The sequence below is a fragment of the Cryptomeria japonica genome, chromosome 9, assembly GCF_030272615.1.
Source record: "Cryptomeria japonica chromosome 9, Sugi_1.0, whole genome shotgun sequence".
Classification (NCBI taxonomy): Eukaryota; Viridiplantae; Streptophyta; class Pinopsida; order Cupressales; family Cupressaceae; genus Cryptomeria; species Cryptomeria japonica.
Window position 1 is genome coordinate 378,443,655 of NC_081413.1, and position 23,485 is coordinate 378,467,139.

Genomic DNA, 23,485 nt, shown 5'->3' on the forward strand with positions numbered 1-23,485 from the left:
GAGGAGGAGATAATAAAGGAGAGATCTATTTGGGGAATAATATATTATTCTCAAGGGCAACAATGAAAGGTGGGGATTCAATTCTTATGAAAGGTGGTGACCCTTCCACGAATAAAGTATAAAGGAGAATTCATTCCAAGCATTGAAGAGGACTTATCAATCAATGGAGGAAATCGATACAATTAACATCAATTCTCCTAAGAAAGCAAAGAATCTTCAGCAATCAAATACAAATCAAACCATTCAGCAATAGCACTCATAAAATAGAGCAGCATTCAACTTTAAAAGAGGGAAACAATATCGAATTGAATCTGTCCAAATTACCACAGCAGACTGAAAATACATAACCTACAATAATTCTACAAGTATAATGGTCAAGATATAGTGTCCTCCCGAAAGGGGACATTACAAATGTTATTAGAGCATGATCTTGCCAGCCTGCAGGGTAAGGATAAATCGATTATGTATTCTAATCAATGAGAAGGGATAATGCTAAATCTGTCCAAAAATATGGCAACAACTAAATGACAATGGCAAGACAAAATGAGAGGTTGTTAAACATACGTGTATTGTGCAAAGAAGACAATCAAGTATATAATATATACACCAAATTAAGAGAGAATATTATATAAAGATCTAGGGTCAAGTATTTGAGGAGTTTGTAACAAACTTTAGAGAAGAGAATGTGGATACTTCATGAGAGTCTTATGATCAGATTATAGAAGACTCTATAGTAGATTTGTGGAAGACTTTATAGAAGATTTGTGGAAGAGATTTATTGTGAATTGTGGAATAATGATTACCCCAAGGGATGGATCTGGTCCTAGTTGGATGTTCCTACCTCTTGTGGGCTAAGTGACAAATTGATTACCCCAAGAGATGGATCTGGTCTTGGTTGGATGTTCCTACCTCTTGTGGGCTAAGTTGGACATTCCTATCTCTTGTGGGCTAAGCAATGAATTGATTGCGCCAAGACATGGATCTAGTCTTGGTTGGACGTTCTGGTCTCTTATGGGCTAAGTGATGAATTGATTACCCCAAGAGATGGATTTGGTCCTGGTTGGACATTCCTGCCTCATGTGGGCTAAGTGATGAATTGATTGCCCCAAGAGATGAATCTGGTTCTGGTTGGGCATTCTTGCCTCTTGTGGGCTAAGTGATGAATTGATTTCCCCAAGAGATGGATCTAGTCCTGGTTGGACGTTCTCCCCTCTTGTGGGCTAAGTGATGAATTGATTACCCCAAGAGATGGATCTAGTCCTGGTTGGACGTTCTTGCCTCTTGGGCTAAGTGATGAATTGAGTACCCCAAGAGATGGATTTGGTCTTGGTTGGACATTCCTGCCTCTTGTGGGCTAAGTGATGAATTGATTACCCCAAGGGGTGGATCTAGTCCTGGTTGGACGTTCTTGCCGCTTGTGGGATGTGATGCCAATGGCCATGACTTCGATATTGCATGCTCTTGGGCTTAGTTGTGTTGGGTAGTTTATTGGCACCTTTCAAGTTCCTACTGAACTAAGCAATGATTGGTTATAGGTTGATTAGCTAGTCATAATGTTTATTGTAATATAGGTGTTCACCATGTCTACATTTATTCATGTGAATGCTCTGTGTTTTCATGTGTATGCTTTGTGGTTTTATTTGTATGCTTTGTGTTTGATTCAAGCCTGGTGCTTCCCATCATGTCTATTCCATGAATCTCTATGATTATTTACTTGGGTTGATCTAGAATATGAGAATAACAAGAGTAAACCAAAAAGATATGAATTTATTTAGGGTAATAGATATTTGCCATGCTTCTAATCCTCATCTAAATATATGTTAAGATCACCCATGCTATAACGCAAAGAGATATCCATAGTTTTGTGCAAGCGTTTGGTCAGCCAAATTAAAAAGGAAATACCAATCTCAAAGGGTTGATTTATTTGGTTCTTAGAAACCTACATTGCTTGAGGAAAAGCAATTTTGGGAAGGGTGGATTGTAATGTTCCCTTGTTGAAATAGGGTTTATTAATAAATAATAATAATAAATTAAAATATAAAGGAATAAAAATAAAATTTAGTTAAATTTAATGAATGGTCAAAAGGCATGAAATGAAAAGTTGCGACTCCCTCAAACATGAGATATAAAAGAGAGAGAAGAGAAGATAAGGAAGTGACTCTTTCGAAGGGGTATCAATGATGAAGGATTGTGACCCTTTGGAAGGGTGGTAATTGTGAAAGGGTGTGACCATTATGAAGAGGTGTGACTCTCCCTCACATTGGAGGCTATACGAGGGAGAAGTTTTCATTTGAGGAGGAGATAAAAAAGGGGAGATCAATTTGGGGAATAATATATTATTCTCAAGAGCAACAATGAAAAGTGGTGACTCAATTATTATGAAAGGTGGTGACCCTTCCACGAATAAAGTATAAAGAAGAATTCATTCCAAGCATTGAAGGAGACTTATCAATCAATGGAGGAAATCGATACAAACAACATCAATTCTCCTAAGAAAGCAAAGAATCTTCAGCAATCAAATATGGATCAAACCATTCAGCAATAGAACTCATCCAAGAGATCAGCATCAACTTTCAAAGAGGGAAACAATATCGAATTGAATCTGTCGATATTACCACAGCAGACTGAAAATAAATAGCCTGCAATAATTCTACAAGTATAATGGGCAAGATTTAGTGTCCTCCCTAAAGGGGACATTACAAGCCAAAAAGAAAATATTTTGTCCATTGCAAGGGAGAGTGATGGCAGCAAGAATGAACTTAGAAGAAGAATTTTTTTTCTTCTTATGCAAAGGAACTTGGGAGCCTAGCGACTTATGTAAAGATAAGCAAGTGAAGTTGTTAGAGGAAGAATTTGAAGTCACAGAAAGGAGAGATTGAAAAAGAGAAGATGAAACAAGAGGGAAATGAATACTTGAGTTGTCATGAATATATGAGTCGAAGGTTGATGAATGCATGAATTTATCTAATAATGAGGAGAATGTTATTGAACAAGAAGATTGTCAAATTGCATTCTGGATGTTTTAGTAGAGGAGCATGCTAATCTTGCACCTACTGGAAATTTCAAATCAGCAACTATGGGTAAACAATTTGACAATATTTCCAAAATTGGAGATATAAAGCATCTTGATGATTCTTTGTTTGGGCTTAGTGCTTTCATGCCATCTCTTCAAGAAGTTTGCAAGGAAACACAAAAAGAGGAATCTGCTCTTGAAGGTTACCGTTATACTACTTCTGCAAACGAGGATGAAGCAAATGTTTCAAATGCATCTGCAAGTGATGAGGAGTACATAGTCTTCATAACAATGTTGAAAGTGAAGGACATGATGATTTGGAGTTTGCTAAATCAACAACTATTGATATGTCATATGAAGGTGTGGATGTTTTTGATGATTCATTGATTGGTCATAATGCTGTCTTACTATCTATTCAAAACAATTGCAATGCAACATCTAGAGAGGTGTCTGATTTTGAAGACAATCCAAAAATTGGGTTGTGTGAAGAGCCAAATTTCTTGGCTTATTTTGATCAAAGGCCTAGTGAATTACAAGTTTTGAAGAACTAATTGTTGGTCAATGAAGGAAAGGTTGTGCAAACCTTAACATGTTTTGATAGAAAACACCAATTCATTGAAGACCTCCTTTGGAAGCCTCAAGTTAAACAGAGAAGAAAAGGTTTAATAGTCAGAGCTACTTTATCAAATCTACAAACTATCAAAAGTGTTTTAGAAATAGTGAAATCAGGTTACTTGATTTGTTTTTAGACAAAGACCATGCCATTAAGTTTGCAGCAGAAGTGACTTTCAGTGCATTCACAGAAAAGGAGTGAGAAGTTGATGAGCTTAACCTTGAGTTAAGTTTAGCTCACTATTCACTCTACAAAGAAAAAAATCAGTCACTTGTTGCAGCCACATCAACGGCACAAGAATGTGATACAGGGACTATGGAGGTCAAACAAATAATTGAAGGAATTAATGATCTCCAAAAGGACTACGATTTGGAGCCAAGCTACCTTTTGAGAAATGAAAAAGGATTTGGGAATGATGAAGTATTGTTCAGTGATTGTAGCAGCCCTAATATCACGGAGATTCAAAATGATGACAGCACTTGGGAAAAGCATCAAGAGTGCAATTTTGTTGGGCTCGATAAGCAAATTTTGCATGATGATGCATCTTTTTTTTATAAAATCTTTACATAATCTAATTTGTGAGACACCTCCTGATTCAAGGAACATACATGATGAGAATAGAAAGATATGGGATCTAGCTGATTGTTTGGGATACCCAACACTAGAAGTCAAAATGAAGCTAGCAAGTGAAAATCACAATGGTGGCATTGTGAGGTATGTTCATCTTTTTCTTTTCAGCCCTCATGCAAATAATTTGTAGATTGTTCTGATGATGCATAAGAGTGGGATAAATAAGAGATTACAAAGAATGCTCTGGTATAAATTGCTTCCTTCTACAAAAGAAGAATCCAAATATTGCAAGTCTCACAATTTGATTCTATAGGATGGTTATCATGTTGGATCACACTAAAAGAAACCTAAGAGTTGGCAAATGAATGGTCGAAAGACATGAAATGAAAAGTTGTGACTCCCTCAAACATGACATATACAAGGGAGACGAGAACCTAATTTGAGGGGGCAATACTTAAAGGAATCAGAAGTGCAGATTGTAATATCCCGTCTAAAGATGACTGAAAACAAGGATATATTTACTGTCAAATCTGTATGTGATGCTGTTCACTAATGTTGCATGTTATGCGGACTGCTGTCTCAGTAGTTTTCAGATTTATAAAGGACTCAACAAATATACATTTGACATGAAAGAACAACTACAAATGATTCTCTAATGAAGTATGATAGCCAAACACGCATATATAACCAAAGTATGATATTCGATCACCCAAATTAGACTAAAAATCAGAATGTTTAGCTCGCTGACATTATGTCAAACAGTTGGCATGTGTCCTCAGGAAAGTAGTTACAATGGAAAGAAGACTAAAGCAAACTTCTATCTCCATTATTGAGAACAAATGACTTATTACAATTCATCAAAAATAACTTGTTCCCTGATTACCAACTCAATTACTTTCAGCTAATCTGAGTACCTATGACTGTCATGGACATCACAACCAAGAAATAATACTCAGAATGATGATAGAAGAACCTGAGAACAAATCGATGTGAAGAAGGAAGCAATATCCCACTTGTCTAAGTCCTTAAATATGCCAAAACTCACCACCCTATGATGCCGCCCCTGCTGTTGTAACCTTAGACTGAGATCACAGAGAATTAGCAGACCAAATCACCAAGAGTCTTCATCTATTGGATCGGTCTCAAAGCTAGAGGTAAGCATCCCACTGAAAAGTGTGTCTCAATGCTAATTTATGAGGATATCACCTAAATCGAACTGCTCACAGTCAACTTGCTGCAGATGTGAAATGTCTGATATGATAATGTGGACTGCAGATAGAAGTCTTAAATCACCTGCTCACTGGTCGCCCTCGCCCAGGAGGGAAACGCTGCACCAAATGAGGTGTCCTCATAGCCAAGTCGTGATAATATGACCAAATCGAAGGAGTTCACAGTATTCAGACCTGATTCTGATTATGACTGATATATAGGCCGATGCTATCTCCAACTCTCTCCCAAATATTATCCAAGAGGTCACTTAACCCTTTGGATGATATCTCTGTCCTCCTTGATGAGTTCGATGCCTCTATGGTGATGGGTAGACAAAATCATGGTAGATGATATTCTGCTTCAGATTGATTACCTGCTGCAACTACTCAGATCACTTCCAAAATTGCTCCAAATAGGATCGCCCCATGGGCACTAACCTGAAAATCTGAAAATACCTTGAAATCCTCAATAAGCACAAATAAGAAAGACTGCAATGTCTTTCTCTCCCAGCTGCAAGTTTGTCTTCAAAGAAGACTTAACAAATTAGGCACCAAATGTCATGAACCTACTCCCAAAAGAAGAACTGGGGTTTCGTCCAGCCCTTCTATCCAATCTGTTGAAGGTTTGCGTCCTCAGAGATTCCACCAATGCAACGCATCAGTCACTTCATCAAATCAATCTCCAATCTTTTTCCCTTTCCATCTCTTACCCTCCTCTATTTATCTTTTTCCATAACCCATCATGAGAGGCTTCAAATGGGAGATTGGAGACACCATAACCCTCCTCAGCAGGATGATGGGCCTTGAGCATTCCAATGTCTTTGAGCCATGGATGTACCAGTTTATCATGTTCATACGGCAGTCTCATCACATTTCATGGGGAGAAGTCATCAGCGATGCCTTGTGCGAACAACTTGCAGCAGTTCCTACCACCATGACCTTCTTCATGAATTCATATTTGGTATACTTAGCAGCATCACTTAGACACTTTCCAAGTCTTTCTACCAAGGGTGATCGCTCACTTATACCAGTTTGGGAATATTATGACTAGTTGCCATTGAGATCTAGCAGACTGCATTTCAGAAGAGTCCAAGATGCATTCTTCGGATATTTCATGTGTCAGTTTGATAGAAATCCCAGGAACAAGAGAGTATCAGACGAAGCATGGGATAAGGTGTGCGAGTATGGATGTTTGTTTCTGCAGTTTCCCACCTTCACCTATATGAGGATTGGATGCTATGGTGGTCACCCATACATGCTTCCCAGATACCCAACTGATAAGATCATTCTTATGGAGTTGGGAAGACAGATCATGGCTATCCACACTTTTCAGTCTGCTAAGCACAAGGTTGGAATGGGGATTTCTACCACAAACCCATTGAAAATTGGCCGATATTCCCTTGTCACATCTGTGAAGGCTAAAGCCATGGAGACTGAATTGCAGGAAATCAAGCTCAAAAGGTTTAAACCTAGAGCTGATTTTGATTATAGGGGTATGAAGGAGAAGATCAAGAAATCCTTTGTGCATGTACATCGCATTGAAGACATTTGGGTAGATCTCCGCACAGAAGCCGAAGTCCTCAAGATGGATTACTGCAGCCTCACTGTTGAGCAAATTGTTGATTTGAACTTGGCGTATATCCCACAAGGGATGATTGATGACGGGCATATACTTGATCCTGAATACACTTCACGGAGGGTTGAGGAAGCTCCACTTCCTTTGGTCCAATGGTCACACAAGGAGTGCATATCCATCCTTGACAGATTTCAGCCTATCTTGGCCAACACCAACGCATGGCTGAAAAGTAATGTTGTTAGACTTATAAAAATCAAGGTTGGTAAAGAAGATGATTCTACGGGGCCTCTTGGACAGAAGTCTAAGATTTAGATTGACAACAAGGAGGGTGCTTCATCTTCGGGCACAAGGATCAAGTTGCGAGTCAGTCGTGCAATAGTGCTTCCTCCTGAGGAGACGACTATTCGTCGGAAGGAAAAATCACGATTCCATGTTCAAGTAATTGATCTGGATAATCCAGAAGAGCGGCAGCAATCTGATGATGCTCCCAAATCTCCAGTTTCAGACTCGCCTCATGAGATCATTCCACTAGTTTCCATTGAGACGCCTCTTTCTCCTCCTGATTTGCTTGTGGATGAACCTCCTCATAATGCAATTCCCATTTCAGCATACGAGCCATCTCCTGATCATCAACAAGAGAGTGTGTTGAAAGTTCCTGAGAGTATTCCTACTTGCATCCAGTTATCAGAAATTGGTACTTCCACTTCTGGTTTTGAAGAATTCATGAGGCAATCTTCATGCCCATTGGTAACTAAGCAAACCGTGGTCGCTGTCCAAACAGATATTCCTCCCAGGATGACCACGGTGATTCAAACATAAACTGCTTCTCCTTTGCCTACGACTGCTACTGGAGGGGAGTTGATGACTTTGCCTCCATGGCTTAGTTCTTTTACCCCAAAAAGGAAGAAGCAAGAAATCTCACCTGATGCCTTTGATTACCAGCAACTCAAACAGTCCAGATCCAAAGTTGCTAAGAAGGCCAAGACTATCTCCAGAGTAACTGTTGACATTAACAAGATGAAGGTAGCTGAAATTGTGGAACCTATTGCAGATAAGCCACTTGATGAAATGTCAGCTGCTGATTATAAGGTTACAAGGATAGAGTTGGGCAAACAAACGCATGAGGTCATTAAACATGATGCTCAGTTTTTTGTTGCCTCATTGGTGCAAAGGTGTGATGAGCTTCTAGCGAAGAAAGACAAGCTAGAAGAGGAAAACCAACAACTTATGGCAGCCATTCATAAAATCACAAAACCTGCTGCTGAAGGGAGTAACTCCATAGGTTCTTCTGGTTCCCAAGAATCAATTCGTGGAGTGGAAAGGGCTGCTCAAAAGGTACAAGCACTGGATTCCTAGGTTGATCAGCTTCATGATCTATGTGCGCAGGTAATGAAAGACATTTTCCAGATAATGTCTACGTTGGAGACCATTGAGGAGAACCTGGATCAGACTTCTAATACTTTCAAAAAGAACCTGGAAAGTGTTGAAGAAAGTTTGACAATCTGGCGTACCATGCCCCAACAACAGCTAAGTATTTTGCAGGAGCATGCTATCATCTCTTCCAGGATCATGTACTTGGAATTTGAAGAACTCCTGGAAAACAAGGCCCTTGTTCTTAAATCCCTCATTGAGGAGATCTGTGATGCAAAGAGATTCCGAGGTGAAGTTTTCCGAGATATTGTCTCACATTGTGAAAAGGCCTCTTGCAACATAGTTAGTCAGGATGGAGAGTTGATTCCAGAAGAAGAAGTCCTTGCTGATTTACAAATGAGAATTCACAATGAATGGAGGAGCGAACAATTCTCGGTCGCTTCAATTCAAACATTGATGAAACACCAAGTCTTTCTGCATGAAATCCAATCTATCCTGGATAAAAACAATTCTGCACTCCTCCGATATCACGACACTATTGTGAAGACCATGGTTGTTGCCAAGAACACTCATGAACCGAATCCCGAGGAACTACAAACGAGCATCCAGAAATTTCAAGGATTTCTCTCTTCACAAAATGCAACTTAAGTGTTTTTCAACACTTAGTTGAATTTTCCTCTTTTGTAATCTTTAGTTGTAATTTTGTTTTGACAAGTTACATGTAAAAGTATTTTTTGTAAAAAGCAAGTTACACATTACTTGCACTTTTGTAATTACATGCAAGGCAACTACAAGTTGTGTCCGATTAGGACTATAGTTGGAATAACTCTTAGTCAGTTAATGAAGTCTTAGTTAGTTATTGAATAAGTCTTGGTGGTTGAGATAATCTCTCAAGTTAGTTAGGATCCTCCCACCTTTTTCTCAAGGCTCCTCTTCTATAAATACTTGAGGGGTCTATTGTAATTTTCATCTTTTTGGAAAGCAAGCAAAAACTCTGCCAAATTTACAGCAAGAAGTCTTTGAGCTTATGTATGTGAATTGAAAGTTTTTGAAGAATAATAAAGAAGGATTACTCAAGTTTTGAGTCTTTGAGCTACATGTTTGAGTTTGAATCTTTTTTATTTCTTCTATGCAAGGTGTTTCTAAAAAGAGCTTAGTCTAATCCGATTTGAAGTCTTTGAGCTGCAAGTAGAGAAGATTAATTAAAATAGGAAAATCTCTAGAAGGAGCAGCAAGTCTTTGAGCTTGCGTCTATTCTTGAGGAAATATTACTGTTTGAGCTGTTATCTTTTATTCGTTGTAAAATTTATTATAGCAAAGGGTAGATAGGACTTCACATAATCAAGTCTTTGAGCTTGATATTGTTGTCCTGTCCCGAAGGAAGTGACGGAAGTCTTTGCGCTTTCAGGAAACTTCATTTTCTTTCTCTCATTTCACTTGAAAGTGGTTACTGTTGTTCATATTCAATCGCTATCCTTTTCTATGAAGAGAAAAGGATATTGTCTTTCTTGAAAAAAGAAGAAAGATTGTTGTCCCATCCCATTTTATTTTCAAAGTTGTAGTTAGATAGGGGGAGCCTTCCCTTAATTAGGAGAGTTTTTTACTCGTGTGATGTGGTTGAAACCACAATTTTGTATGTTTCCCCAAGTGCACAAAATTTTCAACCAACAATTCCAATCAATTTCAAACAATTTCAGTTTTCTAAATATCATTTAAGGTGGCCCTATCCAGTAGGTTTCACCTTTCTCAAAATTGCAATTCAATTTCTTATCTTTTTCAAAACCCTAGTAAGGTCCTATTTCGACATTCAAACCTTAATTTCACCTATCTAGAAATCATAAAATCAATCAATTTTTTGGGTTTAGCTCTCAAGTCATCATAGCTTTCATCCTTGAAAATTTCCGAAAAAGTTGGGAGGACTGTGCATAACTTACGCACGGTCCCTAGCTTTTTTCTCGAAATTTCGGGAGACTGTTATGACTGTATTTAATTGCTTAAATCCAGAAAATTGGTTGATTTTGTCAAATTTTGATCCCTCTAAAATCGAAAACACTTCCCAATTTCAACATTGCAACTTTCAAGGAAACATTTAAAATTAAGTGGTTAATTATAATCTGCCCTAATTTTAAGACCTTAATTGTGTCAATTTGAAATTTGAAATTAAGTGGTATCCCATTGGCCCTAATTTTAAATTTCAATCTCTTTTTATTAATTATAAATCTTTCTTGGAGATGGTGTCATTTCTTCTTTCCACAAAGTTCAAATTGTATAATCATCATTTCTTGAATTTTGCATTATTCAATCTTGCAAACTTTGTTCCCAAAATTCAAAATTCAATTTCAAATTTCAATTTTTTCCTTCTAATGCATGAGTTTTACAACTATTAGTCCTACCTATACTATCCTTGTTAGGCGAAGCATTAGAATTAAGGCTTCCCAAGGTTTAATTCTTGAAGAGATGGAGCCTAATTTGGGTGACTTCTACAATGAGGATATTGCTAATTCTTCCCATACTAATAATATCTCTACCTACCCAATAGATGATTCTCATGATGAAGAAGAAGCTTTAACTAGAGTTTCTATAGATCAACTTTCAAAATTGGAAAATCAATTTGACAATTTCCAACAATGGATGTCCCAAGAATATTCTAATAGTGAAGCTCTTTCATTAATTGAAGGTCTAAAACGCATGATTCAAAGTGATAAGAATGGAATTGATATATTGCGTGGTATTGCTCACATTGTTGATTCTAATGTTATGCCTATGAAGAGTTGTGTTGAGAACCTAGGTTATTCACAACCTCCTACACAAATCAATCATTCTATTCCTTTGACCACTTCTATGGCCAGTATTCCTACTTTTACTTCAAACATCATGGCTACTTCAACTCAAAATGCCATACCTACAACCATTAGTCATGGGGGCAATCCCTCTTCTTCATTCAATCCTCCATCTTTATCTATGCCTTCAATGAGTATTCCTATTGTCTCTCAACCAATCAATGTGACACAAGGGGGCAATTCATTCAATCTTTTTATTCCTTTTAGTGTCCCATTTCCTACTCAATCATCACCTATGACTAATTACCGTAGTGTCCCACCACCTTATTCTCAATCAATGCCTTCTTTCAATAACATCACACCACCTTCTCAATCAAACCAGTGTTCCACGGGCGTTGGGGACAGGGGGACGGGGGGGACGCATTTCCGGGACGGGGGGACCAAGGGCCTAAATTTGGGGACGGCGGGGGGACGGCGGCGGGGTGGTGCTCATATATATACATATAGTACTTGAAAAACTAGTTTTGAAAAGATGTATAACAGTATAACAGTATAAGAATTAGATTTCAAATGAAACTATAGGAAATACCAAGATTAGTAGATTACTTAGATTAGTAATACTAATTGCTAAATGCTAAATAAAATAGATTAGTAATACTAATTGCTAAATGCTAAATAAAATTTGACAAATGAAATTGTCAAATTGGAAATTTCTCATTTCTATCATATGAATATCGAAAAAGGAAAACGAAAATACGAATATCTGATGCCATTGCAAAGTCTATAATAATAAAGATGATTACATAATTCATCATTACAATGAGTAGCCAAATACAAATACGTGTAGCAATAGCATTACAAAAGAGACTAGAGTCAAAGACAAAATGACAAAACTCAAAATGTAGCTAATGGAGGCCTCTAATCATCTACGAACTCCTCCTCACTGGAACTGCTGGACTCTGCGAAATCATCAAGGTCCCTCAAGCTCACACCAACTAGCCCTGTATCTGAAGTGGTAGGATCATCCTCATCAATCTGTGAAGGCTCCTCTGGCTCTACATCCCATCGTGCCACTGGACTCTCCTTGTACACGAGTGTCTTGCGGTCTATGAGATGCAAAGCACTGTGTACAGCCACAAGCTTCTTTGCTCTCTTAGAGGTAAGTCTGTTCCTCTTAAGAGAGTGGATGAAGCTATATGTAGACCAGTTCCTCTCAGCAGCTGAAGAACTGGAAACCTGGGATAGCAGATGGATGGCTAGAGTGGTGGTCAAAGATTTCAGGCCATGACAAGTCCACCACAAAAGTGGGTCCTCCTGTGCCATAGTGTCTATATCCATCTTTGCCGCATCTGAATAACCTCTAAGAGTGGCAAATCTTCCCCACTCGGTGCACATTGTGCCGGCATCTCTGGAATCAAACATCTTCTCTATGCACCTAAAGAAACCCGCCTTCACCTCATCATCCTCAATCGATGTCATTCTACCCGGTCTAGCCTTGTACCACTTAGGATTCAAGGCAAAGGCAGCCATATGCAAAGGAGTGTTCAACTTGTCCCATCTACTCTGAATGATAGGCCGGATTTGCTCATTGTAGAATGCTAGAGAGGGGTCCTTCACTCGCACAACAGCCCTCATCTGGTCAAGCATAGAGTCAATGCACTCATACACCTCTCCAAGGTTAGGTGCATCCCCATCCCCATATCTGATTACTTGGAATACTGGAGAAATGATGGAAACAATGTATTTCGCATCAGTCCAAAACACATCACTCTTCACTATCTCCTTCACCCTTCTCCCCTGCTCTGTCTTGGCCTCAGCCCACCTATTCCACTCATTAGTCATAACCATGAGTTGCAATGCCTCTTGCAACTCAATCATTCTCTCCAAGAGAATGAAATAGGATGCATATCTAGTCTCAACTGGTTTCAAGAACTCCTTCTTCGCGAAGGTCCTGAAGAGTGCATGTGAAGTGTGGTGGTTGCAGATAAACATCTGCACATCTCTCGCATCGGTGACCACTCCTCTAATCCAGTCAATCTTCCCCATGTCCTTGAGTGCATTGTTCATGGCATGCACACAACATGGGGTCCACCAAATGTGTCTATAGGCTGCCTCAACGAGTCTCCCTGCTGCTCTACACACATAGGCTGTATCTGTCACTACTTGGACCACATTTTGTGGCCCAACCTCCTCAATAGCCTCCCTGAGGACCTGAAACTGGAAATCAGCATCTTTACGATGCCCTGTACAATCAACTGCTCTAAGGAAGTATGGGCCCTCTGCACATGTGACCATGACGTTGATGAGTGGACAAAGGCTAATGTTCGTCCACCCATCCATAACTATGCTGCACCCCGATGCCGCCCAACATGCCTTCATCTTCTCCATCAAAATATTGATCTTGGAATAGCTTTTATCCAAGATCGAGGTCCTCATTTTCGTCTCCCCTGGTGGCACATAAGATGGTCCTCCCTTGGCCACCATATCCATCATCTTCCTATAATAAGGAGACCGTGTAACATGAAATGGAATGCCATTGGCAAAGAAGAAATTGCCAATGGATTCATCTATCTCATCTCTCAGCTGCACATTAAACATATCAGCAATGGGGTTGCTCTGTGGTGTATGCAACCTACGTTTCCCAGCCCTGGCAGCAGTAGAAGTGGAAGTAGATGGAGATCCAAACATCATTCCTCCTGCCTGCGAAGCATGAAAAGTATGTGGCACTGACACATTCTGGTTGTCGTGAAGTGATGCCCTAGCAGACAAAGTAGTAGGCATTGAAATATTTGTGTCATCTGGAACCCCCCAAAGCCTGTTAAACTCAATTCTGTACTGTATATTTTTGGGTTCCTCCAAAAACTTACAATGTTTCACGCCTTTTCCTCTCCAAAACAGAAAGTGTGCATTCACCCTGCTAAGGCTACCGAACCATTCTCTGTCACAAATATTGCACTTCCACTTCCTTGTTCCCCCACTTGAATGTGATGCAGTGCCTTGTACTGATATTTGTGAAGCAAACTGTTTTAGAGGAAACTTAGGATCAAAATGACCCCTAGCATATGGTGCCAACAACTCTGAAGGGCAACCTGTACTAGCTGGTGCACTTGCCATAGAACTAGATTGAGCTCCAGGATCAGCCCCATGGTCACCCCCCTCATTTTCAAGTTCATATTCTGAATCATTCTCACTATGAGAATGGATTTCCATGTCATCTTCACTCATGCCTTGGGAGCTCATTGTGAAATTGACACTGCATTTCACAAAATAAAAATAAAAATAAAATCAGCCTTGTTTAACAATATATTTTTAAATTTTTTTCCTATTCATCTCAAAATGAGATTTGATGTTGAATCTTGAGGGCAAAATGATGAATCATTTTGCCCTCAAGATTCAACATCAAATCTCATTTTGAGTCTTGAGATGAATAGGGAAAAAAAAACCAAAAATGACATAGAACAATGAAAATCAGAAAGTAAAACAAAAAAAAAACAAGAAGAAGTTGAAAAACCCTACCTTGTGCTTGAAAAATCTCTCCAAAATGTAGAAGAATCTTCTTCTTCCTCTTCTTCTTGCTTCTTCTAGCTCCTATCACGCTTGCAGTCACTTTTCTCACCCCTTCAATCAATCTTCTTCAAGCATTTCCTCCTCTTCAAGTTGCTGGAAAAAAAATCAGTTTTCCAAAATGAGAGTGAAATCCAAAGTAAACATGTTTTTGTGTTGTTTTGGGGGGGTAGGGTGGGGCCCACGTCCAATTAGGGTTACCCCTTAACCCCCCCCAAAACGCACATGCTTTAAAAAAACTTAAAAAAATAAAAAATCTGGCTTTTTTCACGTGGGAATGCGGGAGACGCCTGGGCGTCTCCCCGTCCCTCGAGAGACACCTGGACGTCTCTTGAGGGACGGGGAGACGCCCAGACGTCTCCACGTCTCCCTGGGAGATGCCCAGACGCGGGGACGTCCCCACGTCCCGGCGGCGTTTGGGTGGCGGTGGCGGGACGGGGGGGGACGTCGCGTCCCCGTCCCCCGTCCCCGAGACGTCTCTGACGGGGGGATGCACCCAAAAAGGGGGGGGACGCATCCCCGTGGAACACTGAATCAAACATGTCGAACATAAATTCTTCAACCGAAGCAACTGTTATCACAAAAGCTTGCACCCTTGCTAAGCTATCAACTCAGCAACCTTGTGAAACATGGAAACAACCCCAAAGTGTGGGACCTTGCGCGAGGGAGTTGAATCTTCGAAGAAGGCCGGCTTCCTTCTCACTCCAGGTGCAGGTGTTGAACCAACTCAACACTTTAAAACTAACTCCTAAGGCTATCCTAACAAATTGCAAAGGTAAAGGGAAGAGAGAATTGCTTGAAATAAAAGGACCTGATGCACCAAGAAGAGATAGTTCCTCTCCCCACTCGAAATGGCACAAGGAATCAATTGAAAAGCCTAAGAGATGCACAAGCTTCAATTGCATGGGTGACCCAAACACATATGTGGAGGGTAGAATTTTCTAAGTGTTAAGAGGGGAGAAGGATTCCCCACAAAGTCACACTCAGAAAACCAGTTAGCACAGCATACATGTGAAAGGAAACCACGAACATACACTTATAATGAAGGTAAGAACACATACACATCATACACAAGTTGAAGGAAGGCAAGAATAGAGATTTTCAATTAATCATAAGGCCAAAGGCCAATCTTATAGTTGCAGAAATGCAAAAGATTGCAAGTCTTCAAAAGAAGAGAAGAGCATAAGAAAGCTCAAGGCAGTAGGGAGAGAACCCTTTACAATGAGGTTTAAGTTTTAACAGCCTTATATAGAAAAATGGGTTACAATGGTGATCATGACCCCTGCATGTCAGTCTGGAAGTGCAGGGAAGTGCATGCACTTGGCTTGTACATGCAAGCAACCTAGCCATACCTCAAAAGGCAATTCTAAGGAAGGTGGATTGACTAACCTTCCAAAGTCAGTCATGACATAAGTCACCAAGCATGGCCCCATACCTTCCTTGATGGGAATCCTGCCAAAAACACTTAATGCACCCTTGTGGCTTCACAAAAGAAAGTGTACAAGTCACCAAGTTGTCGGAGCATTAAAAGCCTTGAGTGTCAGTCACGCCATCCAGAAGTGTCGCCAGGAGACTTTAGAAGCTCGGACTCCCGAAGTGAGGAAGACAAGGGAATAACTTCGGAACCTCGGGGTTCCAAAGTTCCGAAATAGAGAGGAGAAGAGAAGGAAAAAGCCTTCGGAACCTCGGGGTTCCAGAGTTCTGGAGGAACTAGAGAGAGAAGGCAAAAGGGGAAGGAATTTCGAAGCCTCAGGGTTCCGGAGTTCTGGGGAGAGGAAGAAAGAAGGGGGAGGAGGGTCCGAGGTTCCGGGGTTCCAAGAAAGGCAAGGGAAGGGAACTTCGGAACCTCGGGGTTCCGGAGTTCTAGGGAACTGCGCAAAGGAACTATGGAACCTCGGGGTTCCGGAGTTTCGAAAAGGGAAAGGGCTAAAGAGAGAAGGGGAACTTCGGAACCTGGGGGTTCTGGAGTTCTGGGCAAAGGAGATGCTTAAGAGAAGAGGCGAAGGAAAGGAAGGCTAGGAACTTCAGAACCTCGGGGTTCCGGAGTTCCAAGGAAAAAGAGAGAAAGGCTAAGGAGAGGAGGGGCTAAGCTAGGGAAAGAACTTCGGAATCCCAAAGGTTCCGGAGTTTCGGAGAAACTAGAGAAAAGCAAAGGGAAGGAAAGGAACATCGGAACCTCGGAGTTCCGAAGTTCGGGAGAAGGAAAGAAAGCGGCTAAGGCAAAGAACCTCGGAACCTCAGGGTTCCAGAGTTCCAGGGAAGAAGAAAAGGCCAAGGGAGGAACTTCCTCCGTACGAGGCAACACTTCATACTTCATGATTCTTCTCTCTTTGATCAACTGGGGCCGTGCTAGTCCATGGAACATGTCTCTGATCGGTTCTTACTGATGGACCAAGGGTGTCATAAAATGACAACAGCAACCATTAATAACCTTGCTCAAACTGTGTCTTCATTGCAACAACAAATTGCTTCACTAAGTCAGTCCAACTCCAAGTTTAGTGTGCCCACATTTGATGTTGCGAGCCCACTTTCTCTTGATATTGTTAGAGCTGTCCCTCCTAAACATGTTAAAGTCCTTCAATTGGAACTCTATAATGGAAAAGGTGATCCTTTAACACATGTCAATACATTCCAAACTTTGTGTACTAACTTTGCTCATGATCAAAGATTGCTTGCCAAATTGTTTACTAGAACATTAAGAGATAAGGCTTTACAATGGTATTGTTCTTTGCCTTCTTATTCTATTACTTCCTTTCAACAATTAGCAAATTCTTTTATTCAACAATTTCAAAACAACATAGGTCCTAAAATTACTTTGGCTGATTTAATGCATTGTAAACAAGGTGTTAAAGAAAAAGTGACTGATTTTATTGGTAGATACAAGCATTTGTGTTCTCAAATCTCTTTTCCAGTGCCTGATAATGATATTCAAAGAATTTTCATTTCTAATTTGCAAAAAGACATTAGGGAAAAATTTCTCTTTTCTGAGTTTACTTCCTTTCCGAAGTTGTGCGCAACACTTCACAATTATCAACTGACTGTGAGTCAAATGGAGCAATCTACTCCTATGGCTTTGAGTGATAAGGGTGAGAGTGCTCAACAACCATTTGCGAAGTTCAAACCAAACAAAGGCTTCATCAAATTCAATGACACCATCAACATCAACAATGTGAATTCTACAACAGGTGTGCCTCCTATTTCTAAATTTTTCAAAAGAGAGAAAGAATTTACTCCTTTGAATGAATATTTGTATAGCATCATGTCTCAGTTGTTACAAAGAAATGTTATCAAACTTCCTCCAATAAGACCAGTTGATCCTTCTAAAGCAACTTCACCTAAATTTGCTAATAATTCTTTTTGTCAATTTCATCATCAACCTAGTCATTATACTGAAAAATGTTTTGCATTAAAATGTAAGATTCAAGACTTGATTGATAATAATACTATATTTGTGGCAGGTGTGAATGATAAGGGAAACAAATCAATAGCTCCTCCTAATCAAATCTTAAGATTTTCACTAATCCTTTACCCTCTCATACCTCTAACATGATTGAGACTGAACACACTTCTTTCTCTCCCACTGATTTCACTTTCACAGTTCAAAATGTGGTTAATTTGGTAGAGAAACAAGAAACACTTAAGGATCCATGTATCACATTTGATCCTAGTGAGACCATTAGGGCACCTAATGGCCCTTTATACATAGTTGCGAAGATCCAAGGCAAACCTTGTCGTGGTGTGCTTATTGATCCCTCTTGCATGGTTAATGTCATCACTAAAGAATATCTTTATACTTTATTGCAACAACCAATCTATGATGATACTAATGTGGTCGTTAAGTTATTTGATGGATTTTCTTGTCCTACTATTGGTTCTATCACACTTCCTATTGAGGTTCATACTAAATCTATAGATGTCAACTTTGTTATCATTCCTTCATCTAAACAATTCCGTGTGAAGTTAGGCTACCCTTGGCTATCTTCCATGAAGGCTATTGCTTCTCCAATCCATAAGTGTTTGAAACTTCCCCATAATGGAGAAATCATAACTGTTAACCATAGCTTATTTCGACTAACCGAAACAAGCCCAAGTGTTCCTATTGATTACTTTTGGCCTCAACAATTTGAATCTCTTCCACCAAGAAGTGATGCTTTCTTTCAATCTTATCAAAAATGGAAGAAAGATATGATTCTTTCCTTAAGCCAACCTAGAACTCCAAAACTTGATATTCCCATCATTCTTGAAGATGAAGTTCTTCCCCTAACGGATAGAACTAATCTTCCTCCTAAGGAAGATTCCCAACCTATTCCTATGGATAAGACTATGCCTTCTCCTAAGAAGAACAATAATATTCCTCCTTTATACGGTGCAGTTCCACCTCCTTCCTCTTATAGAGCGAAGAGACCTGCCTCTCCTCTTGTCCAACCTAAAAGACCTCAACTTAAACATCCAACTGCCAAAGATGAGAACATTCCTCCTTCAACAAATATACCTCAATCTTCTCAGCCTTCCGCTAAAACTAGACGGAATCGTTGTGCGAGAGAACGCCGACGAAAACGTTGTGCTAGAGCTCGTGAAGTTGTTTCTCAAACTATTCAATCTCCCAAAATACCAATAGTTGGCATGATTACATTTTCTCCTAAGCAAGATGTTGAACCTAAATCTCCAAATCATAAGCTGCAGAAAACATGTGATGGTTTTACTTCTATTCATGTTAGAGCTCCTCTTTTTATAAATCTTGATGAAGAAATGGGTGAAAATGTTATTCATGATGGCAATACAACTCCTAATGCTTCTGATAGTGATGAATATGTTGATGTTGACAATCATTTATCTACAGAATTTTCAAAAGCCTTAATCCTAGCTCCTAGAAACAAACAAAGTGACTTAGCACATGAGCATAGTCCTTGTTTGGATCTTGTGATAGCTCCATCTGCTATGCTCGATGTCGCCCCTCTAGCGTGTTTCCCGCCTTCCCGAAATAATGATCAGCACGATCGGGAGGTGGATGTCATGCTAGACGAGCTGCATTAGCACCGTAGATCCTCTACCTCTCTCCTTTCTTGCTCTATTGTGACCATTCTTCTGTGTATCCCTATTCTTCAATTTGTTGTCCCTAGTGATGTCTACTTGAGGACGATGCAAAGCATTGAGATCTCTTTTGGTCTCTTTCATGTTGACTCAAAAGACACATGTGCTCCCTTTCTTCCAAGGTGGTTTCCTTTCTTTGGGGAATGAGGACTATTCTACGCATATATATACATGAGTTATCATACAACATACTGACCCCGAGGAAAGCAAAGCCACCTCGTGCTTTGTGTTTTGTGTTCATTATCCTTGGGTTTATTCCTCGATTGGGGGCTAAATCCTTGCAATAATGTGCTCCCTCTCTTTCTCTCTCTTAGGTGTATCCTACCCTAAAGCAATCGCCCCCGATAAGGCATGCACGATCACTTTAACGTGGGGGCATACACTCCGCTCATATTTTCTTTCTTGATACTTAAAGTTACTTAGTGAACTTGGCTTTGCTTTGTAGTTTTTGGTATCCTTTCTTTTCATGACTCATAGTGAGAGGAACTATACTACTTGCAGTCATGGTTCTCCCTCTTGATCTTCCCTTTTACTTTGTCAAACGAAGTCGTAAGATCCTTAGTCCACTGGGGGCTTGGTGTATCTTGCCTCCTTGACGTGGTGAAAGTCTTTCAATCTTGTCTCCTTGTACTTTACTGGTAGTATTGGCATACGCTTATACTCCCACTAAAGTGGGGGCTAACTGTAGCATCATAAAATTGCAACCCTTGCAATTTTCAACCGCATTTGGGTCTTTGCATTAGCAGATGAATCCCTAAGCCTGATCGGAGACCCAAAACATGCTCATGACATCAATAACTTGCATTTTTCATCATTTTGCACTGCCTTCTTGCTGCTAGTTGTCCTAAGTTAGGGTAGGACAGGGGCGTGGAGCCCCTGTCCTGGCCCTATTTTGGGCCCCCTTTGATTACCCCTTGCATTGGGCTTGTCAATTGTTGAGCGGGAAAAAATTTCCTATGTAGGCCTAAGACGGGAAATTATCTAAACACCCCTAATTGGCAAGTATATAAGGAGCACTTCCCCTCCTATTTGCTAAAGCGAAATCAAGGGCAAGCGAAAATAAGCGAAAGTAAGGTGAACAAGCGAGAGGTCTCCATTATCATCATCAAACATTCAAGCATTCATTCAAGCGTTGAGCATTTCAAGTCTCCTTTCAAGGCTAGGTGTTGCATTCAAGACAAGGATTCAACCATTGAAGAGGAGATTTCTATCAACATTCAAGACATCTTATTTCACATACCCATTCAAGCAAATTCATCTACAAAGGTATCAACATTTCAATTACATCCCCTTCTTGAGGTGGATTCTACTTCAGACATTTCCTTTCATTTACTTGCAGCATTTTACAACCACTTGGTTAATTCCAATGTCGCTTCCTCTTGGGACCTCTAAAGACTGATGGGTATGACATTCCATTAATTTATAGAAGACTTGACTTAGAAAAACTATGAAAACATGAGCATCTCTTATAGTTCTCTACAACCAATTTCTATGACCACACAAAAAGATGGAGACATAAATCAACGAGCTATTAGTGCCAACCCTAAGACATACTAATCCATAACTAATTGCCAAGGAGAAGATTGACTCTACTCTACCATTATCTAAATAAGTTCACAAAAGAAAATGATGGGATAACAATAAGTTATTGAGTTAGATGTCAACTTTCTTCTAGGGGCTCCTAAATTCTCATGACAAAAGTTGCGACCAATTTAATTAATAGACCTCAAAGCTAGCAATATATAAGTGGTAGATGAATACCAGTTTTGTAATAAGTGTATGACAATGGGGTGTCATATCCCTCTCTGTGCAAAGAAAGCTTTCATTTTCCATATGGCATTAGCCCAACACTCTATACTAACTACATGCACAAGACCACGAAAGTTCTTGGGAGTAGAAATTGCATTAACAAGCTAACATTTTGTAATGTCATTCAAGCCTATCAAAAACATGGACATTGACTTTTGTTCTTTAGTTTTTCTATCAGTTTTTCATTTTGAATTTCTACTCAATTAAAATTCCATGTAATAATGCACAGCATAGATCACATACTCAGACTCGGGGAGTACTCAGCAAGCCCAAATCAGGAAAAACTTGGCAAAAACTCGACGAAAACTCGGCAAAAACTTGACAACTTAAAAAGTACTAAAATTCTTTATAAACAGTTAAAAACACATTTGTTTTGCAAGATTCAATTACAAAATGTATCAAATGAGTCCAAAAACCAGGAGGAAGCATTTTCTAATAAATGTGATTGTTCAATACATATGGATTACAAAATGGCATCATCATAAGAAGTCAGATAGTGGAACGGGATACAATAGCTAGCTACAAACTAATAACTATTATGAATTTATGATGATTGTATTTGAAAATCATCATCATATATTTCATATCTGAGCAACTTAGACATTACAAGTTAGGACCAACAGCTTCTTGTATGGCTGCTTATTGCCTTGCCTCTCAAATTTCTTTTTATCTAGTGCTGCAAGGAAGGCTTTCATCTCTCGTTTGATCTCTTCTGAAGCTTTTGAACATGGCCCAACATCACAACAAGGAATGCTTGCAAGATGGTGTTTGAGGCGATTGATGCCTCCACTATGCTTCTTTGTGCACTAGGTACATATAATAATCCCTGGTACTGGTCCCATTATGCCATGTTTCCAAGCGGGGTCACAACTACCAACAGGTTGACTTGTAAATGTTGTTTTTGAACCAAATGCAGAGCCGGATGCGATTGTGATGATTTATCAACCTACAACATCAATAGCAACAAAAAAGAATATGAACATAAGTATAGAGCTAAGGTTGTAAAAAATTTAATCTAATAATGTATGAATAAGGAAAAAACTAATTTATCAAATATTTAATTTCAGTTATTAAAAAATAAAGTATATAAAAATGAATTAAACACATGAGTTTTTGTTTAAAATTTTAAATATACTATTTTGAATTTTAACATAAAAAAATCTTGAATAATAATATATTATTATTGTGAATAAATATATTATTCACAATAAAACAAATTAAATTTAATAAATGTAAAAATAAAAATTCTATTAATTTTTTTAGTGAAAAAAAAATTGATATAGAGTTTTTGCAATCTCCAATAATAGAAGAAAAAAATCAAAAAAAATGTCTTTTTAAATAGAAAATAAACAACAAAAAAAAAATAATTAAAAAAAAAAAGATAAAAAACTCGTCTTTCTTACCTGGTATCCTGGTGACTTCTCTCGGCTCCCAAACCCTTGCACGATTTGCGAGCAAAAGCATTTGCTGACATCGAGGGCAAATACCAATAATGCATGACAGAATTTAAGTCTCGGTTGTAAATATTTCCCTTGCACCCGCATTTAGTCACGTTTTTTGCCTTTTAGACCTGTGGTTTTAGGTTTAAATGGCCATTTTTTTTCATGTTTTTCCATGCCAAAAACCCTGCAAGTCACTGGCGATTTGCGCGAGTGAGGAGAGTCACAAACGAGCCGCGAGTAAACTCGCGAGTTGGTCGAGGCCGAAAATTTCCTGTGAGTACTCACCGGCTCAACGAGTACTCTGCAAGTATGCTAACTATGATGCACAACAATATCAGCTAAGAATAGAAAATTTGTTGCTCACGTTCATCAAGAAAATGCAAGTGATATTTTTTTATTAATTCAGCTATAATATGACAAAGAAAGCTATACAACTCTTATAAGAAAG

General features: G+C 39.2%; 1 protein-coding gene across 2 annotated transcripts in view; it reads right to left on the reverse strand.

Moving 5' to 3' along the window:
* The window catches only part of LOC131072636 (oxysterol-binding protein-related protein 3A), a 141,201-nt gene that overhangs the window by 18,690 nt on the left and 99,026 nt on the right, over positions 1-23,485 (reverse strand). Inside the window, exon 9 of one of the 2 annotated variants that reach the window (XM_058008878.2) lies at positions 22,091-22,541. The exons of the other annotated variant lie outside the window; for it this stretch is intronic. Coding sequence (XP_057864861.1) covers positions 22,437-22,541 — 105 coding nt within the window. The 3' untranslated portion in view covers positions 22,091-22,436. Of the gene's footprint in view, positions 1-22,090; positions 22,542-23,485 lie in introns of those variants that run through there. 2 annotated transcript variants of the gene reach the window in all.